This window comes from Dermatophagoides pteronyssinus, unplaced genomic scaffold (genome assembly GCF_027571235.1).
Source record: "Dermatophagoides pteronyssinus isolate colony J.1.1.1.1 unplaced genomic scaffold, Derpt_VIB-CSIC_2022.12 sq0063, whole genome shotgun sequence".
In the NCBI taxonomy this organism is placed as follows: Eukaryota; Metazoa; Arthropoda; class Arachnida; order Sarcoptiformes; family Pyroglyphidae; genus Dermatophagoides; species Dermatophagoides pteronyssinus.
The window spans coordinates 70,404-87,845 of record NW_027461582.1 but is presented as its reverse complement, the minus strand read 5'-3'; the positions used below and the strand labels follow the sequence as shown (position 1 = coordinate 87,845).

The 17,442-nt window shown below is 26.7% G+C and overlaps 4 protein-coding genes across 6 annotated transcripts; 2 read left to right on the top strand and 2 right to left on the bottom strand.

Annotated features, from left to right (window-relative positions):
- The first annotated feature begins 398 nt into the window (after positions 1-398).
- On the top strand, positions 399-17,172 carry LOC113792193 (protein Malvolio-like). 3 transcript variants are annotated; one of them, XM_075824268.1, is made up of 6 exons: positions 15,062-15,204; positions 15,295-15,404; positions 15,468-15,939; positions 16,020-16,196; positions 16,299-16,954; positions 17,050-17,172. In XM_075824268.1, the coding sequence occupies exons 1-6, from the start codon at positions 15,195-15,197 to the stop codon at positions 17,155-17,157; spliced, it is 1,533 nt and encodes a 510-aa protein (XP_075680383.1). In that variant the 5' UTR covers positions 15,062-15,194; the 3' UTR covers positions 17,158-17,172. The 3 variants fall into 3 exon arrangements, with proteins under 3 accessions (XP_075680382.1, XP_075680383.1, XP_027197899.2); XM_075824267.1 differs by lacking the exon at positions 15,062-15,204 and adding an exon at positions 399-514 and having other exon boundaries at positions 16,020-16,954; XM_027342098.2 differs by having other exon boundaries at positions 16,020-16,954.
- Rab3-GAP (Rab3 GTPase activating protein) lies at positions 2,544-7,707 on the bottom strand. The gene is made up of 6 exons (XM_027342075.2): positions 6,742-7,707; positions 3,974-6,671; positions 3,364-3,879; positions 3,114-3,280; positions 2,850-3,002; positions 2,544-2,750 (listed from the first exon to the last, which is right to left on the bottom strand). The coding sequence occupies exons 1-6, from the start codon at positions 7,705-7,707 to the stop codon at positions 2,559-2,561; spliced, it is 4,692 nt and encodes a 1,563-aa protein (XP_027197876.2). The 3' UTR covers positions 2,544-2,558.
- On the top strand, positions 7,904-10,418 carry Pdrg1 (Pdrg1 prefoldin-like subunit). The gene is made up of 2 exons (XM_075824271.1): positions 7,904-8,979; positions 9,107-10,418. The coding sequence occupies exon 1, from the start codon at positions 7,904-7,906 to the stop codon at positions 8,405-8,407; it is 504 nt and encodes a 167-aa protein (XP_075680386.1). The 3' UTR covers positions 8,408-8,979; positions 9,107-10,418.
- On the bottom strand, positions 8,533-12,597 carry LOC113792172 (soluble guanylate cyclase 88E-like). Its single transcript, XM_027342076.2, has 10 exons — positions 12,415-12,597; positions 12,166-12,265; positions 10,533-11,311; positions 10,377-10,460; positions 9,978-10,297; positions 9,672-9,888; positions 9,544-9,603; positions 9,131-9,458; positions 9,022-9,061; positions 8,533-8,959 (listed from the first exon to the last, which is right to left on the bottom strand). The coding sequence occupies exons 1-10, from the start codon at positions 12,580-12,582 to the stop codon at positions 8,533-8,535; spliced, it is 2,523 nt and encodes an 840-aa protein (XP_027197877.2). The 5' UTR covers positions 12,583-12,597.
- Positions 17,173-17,442: the final 270 nt, after the last annotated feature.

Genomic DNA, 17,442 nt, shown 5'->3' with positions numbered 1-17,442 from the left:
TTTACATAAAATCAAATCAAATCAAACAAAATATTCATTTCAACATTCGAATGTTAAGAAAAAAAACAAAAATTCGAATGTATCTTTCGAAGGTGAGTAACGAATACGCAAAAAACAAAAAACAAACTATCGATGATATCGATTATGATGAATGACTGAACTTCGATGTATTTTTTTGAATATAATTAAAAATCATTATCCAGAATCCAATCGAATCAATCAATCAATCAATCAAATCTAATCGATGATTAATAATCAATAATTTATTCGATATTCTTTTTTCTTTTCTTTTTTTCTTCGTCTTTCTTGCTAATCGATAATTAATCAATTAATTAATAATTTGTGATTACGTCATATACAGAAAGACAGACAGACAGACAGACAGAATGAGTACTTAGCACATCAAAAACATTCAATCGGTTTGATTGAAATTGATTGATTCGATTCGTTTTGTTTTATTTTGCTGTGAAAATAATGATTCAATGATGGATCAATGGATCAGTAATGGATATGGGTAAGTGAATGAACTAATAATTTTTCAACAAACAAAATTATTTTGATAAATTCTTCGTTGTTGTTGTTGTTTTTGCTGTTTTATAATCAAATGGCCGATGTAATCAATTTGAATTCTAAATGAATAATGATGATGATTTGAATTTCAAGTTATATTACTTTACATGATATTCATTTCATTTGATGTAATAGTGGTATTTTTTTTTGTGTGGCTTTATCGATTCTTTACATCATATTTTTTTCGGGTTAGAATATCAGCAAAAAAAAATGAATGAATGTGCGCATCATCAATTCGAATGTTTGATACGCCTATATTATATTCGATTTGAGTCGACTCAATTGCAGATTCGCTATAACGCGTTAATGAATCTTTTTTTAGCAAAACTTTTTTTTTGTTTTTAAATTTTAAATAAATAAATTGGTTTTTTTCTTCTAAGTTTTAAAGTTGATTACCTTATATTATATTGTGTGAGTGAAGGAAGGAAATGTCCGTTTTGTATTGTGAGAGAGAGAGAAAAGTATTTTTTTCCTCATCATCATCATTATTATCATAATCGGTTCAACTTGAATTTTGTTTTTAATTGCATATTGTTCCCCTTGAAATTTTTAATTTTATTCACCACTTAATCAAATATAAAGAGGTAATGAATGATGGTTATAAAAGAAAAGAATTTTGATTTGATCCAGAAAACACGAAAAAAAAACAAACAAACAAACACAGCTGTTGCATCCCCGTCCATCCATCCATTTTTATATCCATTAATCGATTCTATCGATAGTTGTTGTTACTCATTCTTTTCCTATATATGAAGATTTTTTATTTTGTTTTTGAATGTATAAAACAGGATCTGAAAAGATAAATCATTTAAAAAAAACAATTTTCAAACATCAAATCAGATCAGATTGAAATTAATCAACTAATCAATTGATTATTTGCAAAAAAAAAAACATTGGATTTTCTCTCGCAATGTGTTTCGCTTTTTTGCCATTCTTTTTCATTTCATTTTCATTTCATCGTAATCCATGATTAATGAATTTATTTTTTTTTTCGCAATCAACCAAACGAATTATTTCAAACATTTACTGTTATTATTTTTTCTTTTTTCTCTCTCAACATCAATTCTATTGAATAATGATCATTTTCCATTGATAACTACCAATCATTAATGTTGTTTTTTTTGGTTCAATTTTTTTGATTCGAAATGTGGAATAAAAATCTTGTTACTATTAACACTCACACAGACATTGTGTGTGTGTGTGTGTGTGTGTGTGTGTGTTTTTTCCCGAAAAAATTCCATTTTTTTTGTACCATTTACAATGATCGACTGTCATGGTTAATAGGAAAAAAGTTGAAATCATTCGAACGATTGATTGATTGATGAAAATGTTTGATGTTTTTTTTGTTGTTATTATATTTTAAAAATTTTAAACAGTAAAATCAAATTACCAAGAAAAAAAAACAAGTTGAAATCAGAATTTTCCTATGTTAAATAAAAAAAAATCATGTTGCAATTCTTTTTTTTAGGAACGATAAAAAAAAGGGGTAAACTGTAAAGTCTAACTGTTAAGTGAGGATAGATAGATAGTCAGAGAAAGAGAGACGGACAACATTTTTACATTTACATTAATCTGGTGATGATTGATTGATTGATTTTTTGTTTGTAACAAAGAAGAATTTTGGTTGAAAAATGAAAAAGTTTTTTTTTGCAAACCCGGAATTTAATGTTTTTTAAAAAAACGACAACTATTTCAACACAGATGATGTTCTGATTTTGTTTATTTATCAAATTCATGACAGGCTTTAAAAGATTCGAGCATTAATTGTTTACTTTTTCATTTTGATTTTTTTTTTTAAAGAAGAAAAGAAATCTAAATTGGTTCACCATAAGGGGATGCCAAAGGATTCATTCATTTTTGTAAAAAAATAAAAATTTTATTTTTTATTAAAACAAACACAAACACAAACATACAAAACAATCAATAGTTTAACAATGTTTTCAACAGAAGCAAAAGTTGTAAAATCTTTTCTCTTTTCTTTTTTTTTCTTAAACAAATCTTTTAAAAGCTAATAATAATTCTTGACTGATACGATAATTAGCTAAATCATCGGAATTTGTTTCATTATTATTATCATTGTTATTATCATTGTTATTATTATAAAGAAAATTTGAAATTTTTTCCAATAATAATATTGTTGATGATTTTGGTACATCGGTAAAACAATTTGGATCGATAATCTGTTTGTTGTTGTTGTTGTTTTGGGAAGAAGAAGAGAAAGAGAAAAAATTAATTTGAATCAAATAACACAATCATGATTGATAATAACAGAAACTTACTAATGATTTAATCCAGAATAAAACATTTGGTGGTAAAAATGAACATTCATCTAATGATTGAAACATTTGATTCATAATTGTACATAAACGTTGTCCACATATAATCAATAATTGACGACATAATATTTTTATATCCAATACTGATGACATAAGCTATTATTTTTTTTTGTTGGTGGTTGTTGTTGTTGTTTTGGAATTGAATAAAAAATAATTAACGAAATTTTTCAAACAAACAAACATTTTGTTTATGACTATTTTTTTTACCTCATCAGCTAATGGATCACAACCATAAAGATAAAGTTGATGTACATAATGCAAACGTAATGAATCAATATCAATTGACCATTCTCTTGCCAAATCGATTAATTTTCCAAACCATTGATTTGCTTTAATATAATATTGTTGATAGGTATTTGTATCATTTACGGCATCTAATTTTGTTTTACGAAAAAAAATATCAAAGATAGGAAATTAATTTATGTGAAAAAAAACAGAAAAACAAAAAAAGACAAACCATTACGATATGATGGAATTGTTTGCACTATCGATGTAATAGTATTGGTTAGAAATTTTTTCCTTTTTTCCATTAATACCGGATCATTAAGTTGAATTCCATCATTGTTATTATTAGATAAAAATGAAACCAAATCTTTTTTAAAAAAATATGCACGAATTGTTGATGAAAACAATGATAATGGATGTACATTTTTAACAGAAAATATTATTATAAATTGTATACATTGTGCTAAATGATAATATTCAATCAATAGATCAATATTGGCTATTTTTTGATGTATTGCCATCATTGCTAATGGAATAGTTGATGATGATGATTGTAAATTATATCTATAATATTCTTCATTAAAATTTTCATTATTATTACTATTATTAGTTGATGAATTAAAACTATTCCACCAATTATTCATTGTATATAATGGTAATGCTTCAGTTTCGGATGAAACACTTGTTCTGATCATAAAATCTAATAAATTACAGATAAAATTGGAAAATTGTTCCAAATTATTTTCATCTAGTGGTGTGGGGGAGGGGAAACAGGGAAATCAAAAACAAAAGAAAAAAAAAACATCATTCTATCTTGTTGGTTAGTGGATCAAATTACTTACCCATTTCTAATTCTTTACGTATAACACGATCTTTAGGTTTTTTACCCATTTTTTCAATTAAATGGCATAAACATTCAAATTTTTTCTGTATAAATAAACACCATGACATTTGTGCAACATTATGTTTCAATATTGAACTTGATACTAATTCTAAATATTTTAATGATTGTTCAATTTGATTATATAATAATGGTTGATAATTCCATTGTCTTAATAATTCCCAATAACAATTTATAAGTAGAATATCAGAATCAAGACAATTTGGAAAACATTCACGTACATGATTTAATATTTCAATCAATGTTGATTTTTCTGTTAATGTTTGTAATTCATTTGCTGCATTTTTACCAATTTCTAAATTAATATTTTTTAAAATTTCAACATTATTATCCGATGTATCTACATTTGATTTATTTGTTGATTCACAATCATCAATATGTTTATAATCAGTAAAAAGTTCTGGATCAATTTTATGATAAATAGCCCATCGGGCAACAATTTCCGAAACAATACCCGGACCACTTGTTAATAATAATGATAATGAAATGTTTTCAATATTTTTCAAGCCACCACCACCACCATTATTCAATGATGATGGTATTTTTGTATTTGTATCACATGATTTCAATAATAAATCAAGTAAAAATAAATCTTCCAATTGTTTTGCTAATAAATTTAAATTTTCTTTATCTAAATGTAATGTTTCCCATTCATCATTATCCGCTGATATGATACTATGTAATGATTTTCGTTCATCATCAACAACATTAACATTAACAGTTTCATTATTCGAATCTTTTTCATTCGATTCGAAAATTTTCTTTTCCATTTTGATTCGATTAATAAGTGCTTTTATCATATTGATTGCAATAAATGAAGCCGGTATATTTGTTGATTTATAAATCAATTTAATAATATCAATCCAACTGGGACTTAATTGATCATTTAAGCATGAAAAATCAAATATAATTCCATCATCATCATCATCATTAGTATTTTCATTATTAATCATCATTTGTAAATGTATAGCATTTATTCGATCAATAATTTGGTTAAATGTTGATGAAAATTTTAACCATGATGGCCAATATAATGAAAAATCCGAATTTAACCATGATGTAAATAATAATAATAATAAATTTGATGATAAAATACCAACATTATCCGTTAGATTTTTTAGATTCGATTCATCATCATCATCTACGAATGTTGCGAAAAATAAGAATTTCGACAATCTTTCCAGATTAATAAATTGATCATCATTATTGATCGTTGGTAGTTTGTTGTTGTTTTCAAATCTGCTTGTTGTTTGATTCTTTTTCTTTTTGTTATTCATATTAACATTGACATTTGTCATCTTTTCTTTCATCAATATAATTTCAATTGGTAAATTTTCATAAATTTCTTGCTGATCATTTTTCACTAAATGATTATAATATAATGTAAAATGTGTTAACATTTCATTGATTGTTAAATCATTTAAAATTGTTGAATTGTTCTTCATTTCATCATTTGCATTTGTTGTTGTTGTTGTTGTTGTTGTATCTTTCGATTTCAATACCGATTGACGAAATGCTAATAATGATATTATACGTACAACATCATTTTCTGACCAACCATTCAATTGTTCTGTCAATCGTTGTAAATCTGGTTGTTGTTCATTTTGTTGTTCAATTAATTTCAAGAATTTCGTTTCCAATTCTTCTGTTCGATTTTTGACATTTAAATAATATTGACAAAGTTGAATAATTCGAGCACACATTTGTAATAATAATTTATTTTCAAAATCTAATTCATTTCTTTCCAATAATTCAAATAAATCTTTTTGTAAATTTTTTGTACATTCAAGAATTAGATTTACATCTTGACATTCGTTACATATTAAATCTAAACATTCATGTCTAATTTCAGATGTTTTTAACATTGATATTAATTTCATTATTTCATCCATGAATTTTGCTTTTTGATCCAAATCAATATTGGAATCGAATTTTTTCAATAAATTTTTTAAATCTTTCATTATATGTATATCACGTGTTTTTTTACTATTTTTATCGGTTAATGAACAAAGAAATGGTATATAAAATTGAAAAATCATTCCAGTATCATAATTGAATAGAAAACATCTTGAATATGAAAAAAATTGTTGATATTCTTGAAAGCTCATTGTTTGTTTAATATTTTGCAATATCACATAATTAAGGCCAAACATTGTATGATCAATATATAATAGTTTACAATTTTTTCCAACATTAAATGCTGTAACACGTGGTCCATTTTGTGCGGACCAAATTTCTAGTATACCACGTTTTGGTAGATAAATAACTAAAAAATGTGCTTGTTTTCGATTGCTAATATCTGTGGATGATTGTTCTAAATCTTCATCAATAACAATCCAACCAATTTCAGCACGACGATAACCTTTCCAAATACGAACAGCAATCAGATTTTGCATATCAAACAATATTACTCGGCCAAAATCATCGGTTACAGCTGCTAATCGTCGATTTGGTGATAAACAAATTTTCAAACCTAAACGTTCATCAAATAATGATAAATCAGCCGAAACATTTGTCGATGGTTTAATCATTTCTTTATCATTTTTCGGTGATTTTTGTTGATTAAAAAATGAAAAAACATTTTTCACTTTATTCATTAGATATTGTGATAATTCATCAATTATTGCATGTGTTGTTCCCTATAGAATAATAATGATGAGATTTTTATAAAATTCTTTATAAATTTTTCAAATGAATCAAATCGATTACCTCTTGTGCACGATAGAATCCAACATAAGGATTTGTACCGGTTGTAAAAAAAAGATTAGCATAATCATTGGTTAATGGTTTGTTACCACCACCATTATCAATTGAATGTGATACTAATGCATCAAAATCATTACGAATAAATGAACAAACATTTACACAATCATTAATATGACTATCGGATGATGATGTTTGAAATGACCATTTTTTAAATGTAAATGGTGTTTGATTATTATCATTATTATTATCTTTATTGAAAAATGATAGGCCACCATCAACAATATTCATTGTTTCATTCGATGATTTCATTAAACGATTACGACAATGTTTAATCATTTGAAATAGACTAAAACCATCAATTTGGATGATTGCTGTTGGATAAATGATCAGGATTTCATCTGTTTGTTCTAATAGCAAAAGATTTTGTGAATAAGTACGACATTTAATATCTAAAATTGGTTCATCATGAAATAGCTGTGATAATAGAAGATATTTTCCATTTTCAGTATAAATACGAAAATAACCGGATGAAAATCCGGTTAAAATTGCTGTCCAATCACGAAAATTTACAGCAGATTTTTTCTGTGATACAAATGGTAATAATACAATATTGGTTAATGTTTCATCATTCTCGATTCCGGGTAATGTTGTTGTATAAATTGGATTGAATTCATTATTAGCTGTTATGGAATTTTGTTTCAAATGAAATATCGATACGGTTTTTGATCGTCCAATAATTAACATATCCAAAAATGGTGATAATGAAATTAGACATTCATTTAACCAAATATATTTTTTATCATCATTATTATCATCATCATAAACTAATTCACTTGTATCCCAATTCCAACGATTATCCCAATCATCATCACGATTTATTTCTTGTCTGGTTCGATTTTCAGGTATTAATGTTGTTTTTAAATCATCCAATTGATTTATAGTTGAAAATTGATTGATTGATGCGGACATTTTTTGTTTGTTCAACCAAAAAAAAACAATGAAAACAAAAGTAAAAAAAAACAAATCTCGAAAAAAGGAAATCCAAATTTTGTTTTTCTCGAAACAAAACGTGACGTAAACACAAAAACAAAAACACAATCAGCTGTGCTCACACACCACCAAACATGCATGTTGAGAGTTGCTGTTCAACTTCATTCATGCATGCATGTTTTTTCCAAACTTGTCCATTTTTGGAACCGTGTTTTTTGATTATTCAACAATGGATCAATTTGATGATAAAACTTATGATATCCATAATGTATTGACAACATTACAAAAAAGTGAATCAATTGGTGAATCAATTCTTAATGATCGTACGGAAATTATCAATTTGGATCGAATACGACAAAAAAATCGTGAAGCATTAACTGCAATTAAAAATCATTATAATCATGGTGATGATGATGGCCAAAATATTTATATTTGTATGGGTAATATGTTTATAAAACATCCAATAAAACGTGCACGTTCATTAATTCAACGTGATCAAAATATTGTCAATGAACAAATTGAAATTTTACATAAAAATGTTAAAAATAATGTTGAAAAAATCCAAGAATTAGAAGGAAAATCTGAACAATTTCGTACATTTAATTTGAAACCATTAAATTCGTCCGAAATGAAAAGTTTTAATGTCGTATTGGATTCAATCAAAAAATTGGATTTATAAATCAAAAAGAAAAATGTTCATTTAAAAAAATTGAATTTTAAAATTTGAAAAAATACGTTCCTAAATTTTTCGTTTTTTTTTGGAAAAAAATAAGTCAATTTTTGGTTTTTTGGATTTTGATTTTCTCAAATAATAAGACAAGGCCATTTAAAACGATTTGTTTCGATAAACAAAGAATAATTACTATCATCAAGTATGTTTTGATTTGTTGATTGTTTATTTTGTTCACCACCACCACCACTTTGAAGATTTAATGGATCAAAATTTGGATCAATTTTTTGTTGTTCAACATCACTAATATCATCATCATTATCCGATGGATTTTTCAATCGGCCATCCAATTGATTTTTATTCATACGATCTTTACGATATTCTAACCAATATGTTTTCATCATTCCTTTACCTTTCAAACGGATTGTACCACGTTCTCGAATGATCCATTCATTTGGATCCAATAATCGCTGGGTTACTTCACTAATCTGGATTTTCATTTTAGCACTTGTTGTTTCCAAACGACTTGATGTATTTACTGTATCACCAAATAAACAATATCTAATGTTGGAAATAAAATTGTAATTAAAAAAAAAAATTTCACAAATTCAAATTCTACTTACCTTGGCATTTTTTGTCCAACAATTCCACCAACAACGGGTCCTATTTTTTTTTAAAAGTTTTTTTTTGTGTTTTTTAAAAAAACAGAAATTTTCGACAAACGACAATTACCTGTATGAATACCAATACGAATTTTAATATGTCTACCACGTGATGGATCACGAATCTGATAACAAGCATGTATCATATCTCTAGCAGCAAGGCAAACTTTACGTGCATGATTATAACTACTTTCTTCCTGGTGAACCGGCAGACCACCGGCAATCATATAAGCATCACCAACTGTTTCAACTTTATAAATATCATGTTTTTCGGTCAAACGATCAAAACAAGTATATGTTTCATTCAACATATTAACAACATCCATTGGTGCAATTTTACTACAAATTTCAGTAAAATTTATAATATCCGAAAACAGTATGGTTACCGATGCAAAATACTAATTTAAAAATTTAAAATAGAAAAATTTTCGATTAATTAATGATTAAGCAGAGAGAAAGAAAAATTCAAATCATCATCATTACCTGGCATGTTTCAATATTTTTTTCACCAACACGTAATTTATCGGCAATCTTTTTAGGGATTTATAAATGGAAAAAAATTTTACAATTAAAATTTTATTTACAAAAATTCAATTTACAAATCAACTTATCATTTGATATAATAATTCATCTGAACGACGTCTTTCTTCATCCAATTTTCTTATTGTTATTTCCAGTTGACGACTTTTACGTAATTCTTGATCTAATGCAAGTTTTAATTCTGCACTTTGTTGTTGACCAGCTAATACCATATCACGTGAAAAATCATGCATACTTAAATCATTTAAATATAATCCTGTTTTGATTAATGTATCTAGATTTGCGACACTGATGATGGGAGAAAAAAAAATTTGTCAAACTTGTAACAAACGAAAACAAATTCAAAAAAAAAAAAAAATAAATAAAATCAAACTTACTTTGGTGCACCAAGAAATGAAATACATTTCCAACAATCAAAATAAATCATTTGTCCTTTTAATTTTAAAAATGATTGATTATTATCACCAACAGGTGATGAATCATTTAAAACGGTAACATGATTTGGTAATTGACCATATTCTTCACGATATTTAACTTCACGTGCAATTTCAACATCACTACGATTCATCATTTCATAATCGGCCAAATTTGATCGACTATTATTACGTAATTCACGTATAATACGACTACTATTATTACCACTTTTAAGTAAAATATCCAGTTTTAATTCAAATGTTGTATTTGTATGTCGTAATATCTAAATTTGTTGAACAAAGGAAAAATTAATTAATAAAATGTTTGAATTTCCCGCCACACACACACACACACACACTTACCGATTCCCAATTGAAATCAATTTTTGGTTTAATTAATGAAAATACTTTGGTTAAATTTTGTCCTAAAATATTTGGACAAACCATCTATGGGAAATTGGAAGAAAGAAAATGAAAAAATCAATATTTCGTGAATTTGAATCCACAAAACAAACAAACCTTTAAACAACTACCAATTTGACAGATTTTCATATTTGAATCAAATACAATATTGAATGGAAATATATCCATAAATAATTCTAATGTAATTGGTGATAGATTTATATGTTCTAATGAATTATTTAATGAATAAAATTGTGTTAATTGTGTTTGTGTGGTTGATGATGATGATGGTGGTAATGGTGATGGTGATGGTGATGGTGATAATGATGATTGTATCGATAATGGTGATGGTGATGGTGAAACATTACGATTCAACATTAAATGTTGTTGTTGTGATAATGGACAATATTGATAATTTTGTATTTTGTTTGGACTTTCACGGCTATTTGATGAATCATTATTATTGTTGTTGTTGTTATTAAAATTATTTGTATAAAGTAATGGTGAATTGATTGATAATCTTGATAAACATCTTGATGATAAACTACCATGATGATTACTATGATGTTGATGTTCACCAATACCATTACGTAAACGTTCCAAATAAACACGATTATCAAAATGTAATTGTAAAATAAAATGATATTCATTTATTTCTTGATTTTCGCTTAATAATTCAACTTCAACATCAGTTGAATAGAATAATTTTGCAACTTTAAGTATTTGTCCAACAGTATACCATAGAAGGAAATTACGTTTTGTACGATAATGCAGGATAAGACCATATTCATTTTCATTATCACAAAAATATGATGGTGGTTTCAGTCTGGGATAACTAAGCCGTAAATATTCATGTAAATCATCCAAACTGTTTAGGAAATCGCTAAATTCTCTTCCTGAAAGGAGGGAGGAAAAATTTTTTTAAAAGAAAAAGTTAGCCATTTTTGTACCCAAAGGAAAATTCAATGACCCAAAAATGATCATTAATTTCATTATCAATTTCTGTGGGAATTCCCAGATAAAATAAATTATCCACCAACAACAACAACAACTGTTACTGTTTTATTTAATAATAATGATAATTTCAACCAGAGAATATCTAATTTGATTTCCATTTATTAGTTACATATATATCATCCATGATATTATTGAAATTTTTTCCTTTGTTTTGTTTGTATCCAAATTGGCAACTATTACTCGAGGATGCAAATTTAATTATAATGCAAAAAAGGAAAGAAAGAATTGAAAAACAAACTAACTAATGGCAGTGTGACAAAAACAAAACAAGAAAGAAAGAATTTTTCCAAACATTCAGCCCGAAAAAAAATAATGATTCACCACACAGAGACTGAAAAAAAACTCATCAATAAATAATTTGAATAATTAGATCAGTACTTATCTAATTTCATCATAAAGTTTGATGATGGTAACTAAAAACTTTTATCACATTATCATCTCTCTCTCTCTCTCTCTTTTGCTCTTGTTTCGTTTCATTTTTTCATAACCAGATCCAGATCTTTGGTTTCTGGTTTGTCGATGTCTGTGTATGTCGTTTATTTATTTCGACAAAAATAAACGACAGAATAAAATTATTATTATGAAGGGGGTGAAAGAGAGGAAAATAAATGGGGGGAGGAATGAGAAATTATTATTAAAATGTAGAAATCTTGCGAAGAAAGTTATTCTGAATAGTTGTTTTTTTGCTGATTCTCAATTGCAACAAAATGAAGGGAAATGAAATGAAACATACCTAATGCCGAAAGAACAACATCATAACCATAACGACCAATAAATGTAACAAATGATTCACCAATACCAAGTAATAATTGTTTTTCCGATATACGTAGTGTCTTTGAAAACATAAAATTAATATTTAAAAAAAAACAAAAATTAAAAAAATAAAATCAAAATCAAAAATCAAAATGAAAGAATTGAAATATAGGAAAATTGTAGCAAAACAGCAAAAACCAAAAAAACAACGAAAAAACAACAGCCTTACCTTACAAGCTTTATCGATAATATTTTTAGTATAAACATCCGGATAAACAGTATGTGTATGAAAACTTGTTTCTTCAATCTGTGCTTGACGACGAATTTCATTCCATTTATCTACGCCAAAATTATCCTGTATATATTGGATAATATTTTCAATAAGTAGACCGTACATTTTTCTTTTCGGTTTTAAGTAGATTCAAAATCAATTAATCAATCAATATTGAGAAATGGGTGATGATCACAGATTAAAGAAAAACAAATTCAGGTAAAATGAGACAAATTAAGGCAAATAATGATGATGATGATGAAGGATGAGGAAAACAACAAACAAACAAAACTGAACCACTGGAATACAGAATAAAACTTAACTACTAATAAAAAAACTACTAATAACTAAAATATGATGATATCACATGCAACACACTTAAAAGTGACAACAACAACAAACAAACAAACAAAACATTTTAAGAAAACTGTTTTGTTTTGAAAAAATGTAATGTTATGTAGAATCTATAAATGACGCATGATCATCATATCATATGATGATATTCTGGAATCCGGAATAAAAAGAAGAAAGTTTCAAAAAAACAAAACAAAAGAATAATTATAATGTTAATGATGTTCAAATCAACCAAATCAATCAGTAAATATAAGAACAAAATCAATATTTTTGTTTTGTTCGTTGTTGTTGTTGTTTCTCTGGATGATGATTTTCATAATTTATTTATTTGAAGAGAGAAATGCAAAAAAAAGGGTGTCCAACAACATTATCATTGAGGCCATCGATTAGAAAATCAGTCGAAAAAAAAATTATTAAACTAGATTTTTGTTTCGATCTTGAGGATTGTTACGTGATAAACACATTGTAAACCAAACACACACAATGCTAGTTTAATGGATACTAATCGAAAATACTATACACGTTTTTTTTATCTGTTCTGTTCGGTTGTTTTATGGAATTATAAATTCTTTTCACACATTATCATTGGTCATCGATAATCAATGATTTATGATTATAATTGTAAATTATCATTATAAAAACATTATTATCACATTAGGTTTTTTTCTTGTCTCTATATTCGTAAAACGTTGAATATAAATGAAATGTATGTTGAAATCCTTGGTAACAGGACTTTTTTGTTTCTGGCAAATTTGATAGGGTCGTCGTTGTTTGTTGTTCAGTTGTTTAGTAGTGTTTGTGTGTGTGTTTGTGACAAGTATGACAAATGAAAAAAAATTTTAATTTTTTGGTGAAAAATTTTTCAAATACCATTTACGTTTGAGGAAGTTTGAATTCAAATAGACAAACAAACAAACAAGCAAGATCAAAGATCAATAAATGATGAAAAGGATTTCACTGTGTGGATTTTATGGATTTTTCCTTTTTTTCGTTGGCTATTTTTTAAAAAAAAGTTTTTTAAAACAACAGAACATTATCCTCTAATGATGAACACAGGAAATGTGTTTGTGTGTGTGATTGCCCGGGTCATTGATATCAAACAGCAAAATGCAAAGAGAGAGAAATATGGTCAACAGATATGAACTAATTGTTGATTTTTGATTTTCAAATTGAAATTAATTTTATCATTTCAATTGCATGCATGCATGTATTTCGTATTTGTCTTGTCCGACAATCATTTCGAATCGATCGATCGATCGATCGATGATTGATTTGATTAAGAAGAATTTGTTCGTTTTGTTTTTTTCATTTGCAAACAAACAGACAGACTTTTGTCTTTCAAACAAACAAAAAAACAAGATAGGAAATTGTTTATTTTTTTTGATCGTTTCCATCGATTTCAAATAATGGTCAGTTTTTTGTTTTGTTGGCTTTTGAACAGCAAAAAAGAGATTTCTAATTTGTTATTTGCTTTTTGTTTTGTTTTGTAAATCATTGTTTGTTGGAAAATTAATCAAAATCCGATCAATCGATACAGTAGGGTGTGATGTACAATTTATTTTTTTATATTTTTGGAAATCAGAATTCAATTCAATCAATCAATCAATCAACCAATCAATCAATCAGATTAGATAACTGTAGTAAATTGTAACAGTTTTTTTTGGAAGCAAACAAACAACAAATAATTTGATAATGAAAAAGTACGAAATCCATTTTATCACTTGATTGATTGATTGATTTTAACCCCATATCAATCGATAATCAATCGATATGGATGCCAGAAATAACTGGCAAAAAAAAGAAAAAGAAACGTGATGGAATTCAAGTTCTAATTTTTATCCGGTTCGATTTAATTAATTGATAAATCGATCAATTAAAAATTGATCATTTTAAAGTTGTTGTTGTTGTTGATTTTCTAAATCAAATCACCATGGATTTTCTCTTTACATCAAAGAAGAAGAGAAAAATCGAAATCAGATGAGCCAATTATCGTATCTCTATATGGGTTAAAAATTGTCGTTTGTTTTTGTTTTATGCTTACAAACAAACAACAACAAAAAAGTATTGCAATGTAGGTAATATTATACCTTTTTGGAATTTTTATTTGGTGCACATAATGCATCCCCAATAATAATCATTTTCCTATAATCATCCATAATCGTCGTTTGTTGTTGTTGTTGTTGTTGTTGTTTCTTAACAAAAAAAAAATATCATCAAGGTGAACAGACTAAAATTATAATTAATTAATCAATATAAATAGATAATGGATTACGGATTTTCAATTTCTTTTTTTATTGTTTTTCAATCGTTATTTGCTGCTGTAACATTTTACAAAATTAAGCATCGATTTCTACATTTCTTTCACCTTTCAGATTACCATCATCATGCCAAAAAGTTAATAGAAAAAAAATGAATTTAACCATCATCATTTTTCTAATTCTTTACCAAACGATAAAATTTTTTCATTTTTTCAAAAAAATCCAGGAACGGATCGTAAAAATGGATCCGAAAATGATCATCAACAACATGAAGAAATGGAATTGGATACATATTTCAATAATAAAGTTGAAATTCCACATGATCCATATGAAGATGTATGTTTGAAAAATTTCTTTCGCATTTGTTTTATCGTTTTGTTGTTGTTGTTTTTTTTACAGTATTCATTTAGTTGGAGAAAATTATGGGCATTTACCGGGCCTGGTTTCCTGATGTCGATTGCATATCTTGACCCGGGAAATATTGAATCCGATATGCAAACAGGTGTTATTGCTAATTATCGTTTACTTTGGGTATTACTTTATTCAACTATATTAGGTTTATTGATGCAAATATTATCAGCACGTATGGGTGTTGTAACCGGGAAACATTTAGCCGAATTATGTTATTCACGTTATCCAAAATTTCCAAGGTTATTATTATGGATAATGACTGAAATTGCTATTATTGGTTCGGATATGCAAGAAGTTATTGGTACTGCATTAGCACTTTATATGCTAACAAATCGTTGGTTACCATTATGGGTTGGTGTTTTACTTACCATTCTGGATACGGTTACATTTTTATTCCTAGATAAATATGGTCTTCGTAAATTGGAATCATTTTTTGCTTTTCTTATTACAGTTATGGCAGGTGAATAGAAGTTTTTAAAGCTGTTTTTTATTGCAAAATTGTTTGATTTTTTTTTGGTTTTTTTTCAAATATTCAAACAGTAACTTTTGGTTATGAATTTTTTCTTGCAAAACCTAATGCCGGAAAAATTGGTCTAGGAATGGCACTACCATATTGTAAAGATTGTGATAAAGATGTTTTATTACAAGCAGTCGGTATTGTTGGTGCTATTATTATGCCACATAATCTTTATCTACATTCAGCGCTAGTAAAATCACGTAATGTTAATAATCGTAATCGATTGAAAACAAAAGATGCAAATCGTTATATATTGATTGAATCAAGTATTGCATTATTTGTATCATTTTTAATTAATTTAGCTGTTACGGCAATATTTGCACATGGTTTATTTGGTAAAACAAATTCAGATATTTATCATTTATGTTCAAATCATACAGAAAAATTTATCAATATGGATATATTGGATAATGATAATGAAATGTTTAAAGCTGATCTTTATCAAGCTGGTCTATATCTTGGCTGTCAATTTGGTGCATTACCATTTTATATTTGGGCAATAGGTATATTGGCTGCTGGTCAATCATCAACAATGACCGGTACATATGCCGGACAATTTGCAATGGAAGGTTTTCTTAATCTTAAATGGCCACGTTGGAAACGTGTATTATTAACACGTAGTATTGCAATTGCACCAACATTAGCTGTAACAGTATTTTCGGATATAAAAAAATTAACCGGTCTAAATGATTATCTAAATGCATTGATGGTCATACAATTACCATTTGCCGTACTGCCAACATTAACATTTTCATCATCCAAATTAGTAATGGGAAAATTTGTTAATAATTTATTCAATTTAATTATTGCAACAATATTATCGATTATTGTTATTGCAATCAATGTTTATTCACCAATACAGTTAACGATTGATAATTCTGATCAACAAAATCGACCATTTCTTTATCCATTATTAATTATTGTTGGTATTCTTTATGTTACATTTATTTTTTATCTGGTAATTATATCTGATTTGATTATTTTACTTTTACTTTTTTTTAATTACAATTTTTTTCTTTCTTCATTACAAAAATCAAACCACAAAACAAAAAGGTTGGCTGCTTTCTAAGTGTACTTGGTGTACGTTTTCATGAAAAAATTCCGGTGATTGGAAAATATTTTAAAGAACCAGATGAAATTGAATTTAAATATATTGATTAAATTTTTTTATCTGAATTTGGATTATTTATTTTTATTTTTTTTTTTTTGTTTTTCATTTAAAATTACAAACAAAAAAATTTTTAAATGCATATTTTGTTTTACAAGAAAAAAAAAATAATAATAATAATAAAAAGAACTGATCTCAAAATAAGAAATTTTAGATCAAAACAATTTGATCATCGCCAAATAAAATCATTGTATTTCACTTTTTTAAAAAATACAAACAAACAAACGTCGTAGTTTGTTTGTTTGTTTGTTTTAAAATGGGGATGGTTCTTTGTTTTT

Excerpts from the sequence above, each read along its gene's own strand:
- Rab3-GAP (XM_027342075.2), bottom strand. The coding sequence starts at position 7,707 with ATGTCCGCATCAATCAATCAATTTTCAACTATAAATCAATTGGATGAT. Across the intron at positions 6,672-6,741 it reads GATTCTATCGTGCACAAGAG|GGAACAACACATGCAATAAT; the intron begins GTAATCGATTTG and ends ATTATTCTATAG. Across the intron at positions 2,751-2,849 it reads TATTCTGGATTAAATCATTA|ATTATCGATCCAAATTGTTT; the intron begins GTAAGTTTCTGT and ends AACAACAAACAG.
- LOC113792172 (XM_027342076.2), bottom strand. The coding sequence starts at position 12,582 with ATGTACGGTCTACTTATTGAAAATATTATCCAATATATACAGGATAAT. Across the intron at positions 10,461-10,532 it reads AAATTGGTAGTTGTTTAAAG|ATGGTTTGTCCAAATATTTT; the intron begins GTTTGTTTGTTT and ends AATTTCCCATAG. Across the intron at positions 9,459-9,543 it reads AAAATATTGAAACATGCCAG|TATTTTGCATCGGTAACCAT; the intron begins GTAATGATGATG and ends TTTTTAAATTAG.
- Pdrg1 (XM_075824271.1), top strand. The coding sequence starts at position 7,904 with ATGTTTTTTCCAAACTTGTCCATTTTTGGAACCGTGTTTTTTGATTAT.
- LOC113792193 (XM_075824267.1), top strand. Across the intron at positions 15,405-15,467 it reads CACATGATCCATATGAAGAT|TATTCATTTAGTTGGAGAAA; the intron begins GTATGTTTGAAA and ends TTTTTTTTACAG. Across the intron at positions 16,955-17,049 it reads TTACATTTATTTTTTATCTG|GTTGGCTGCTTTCTAAGTGT; the intron begins GTAATTATATCT and ends CAAAACAAAAAG.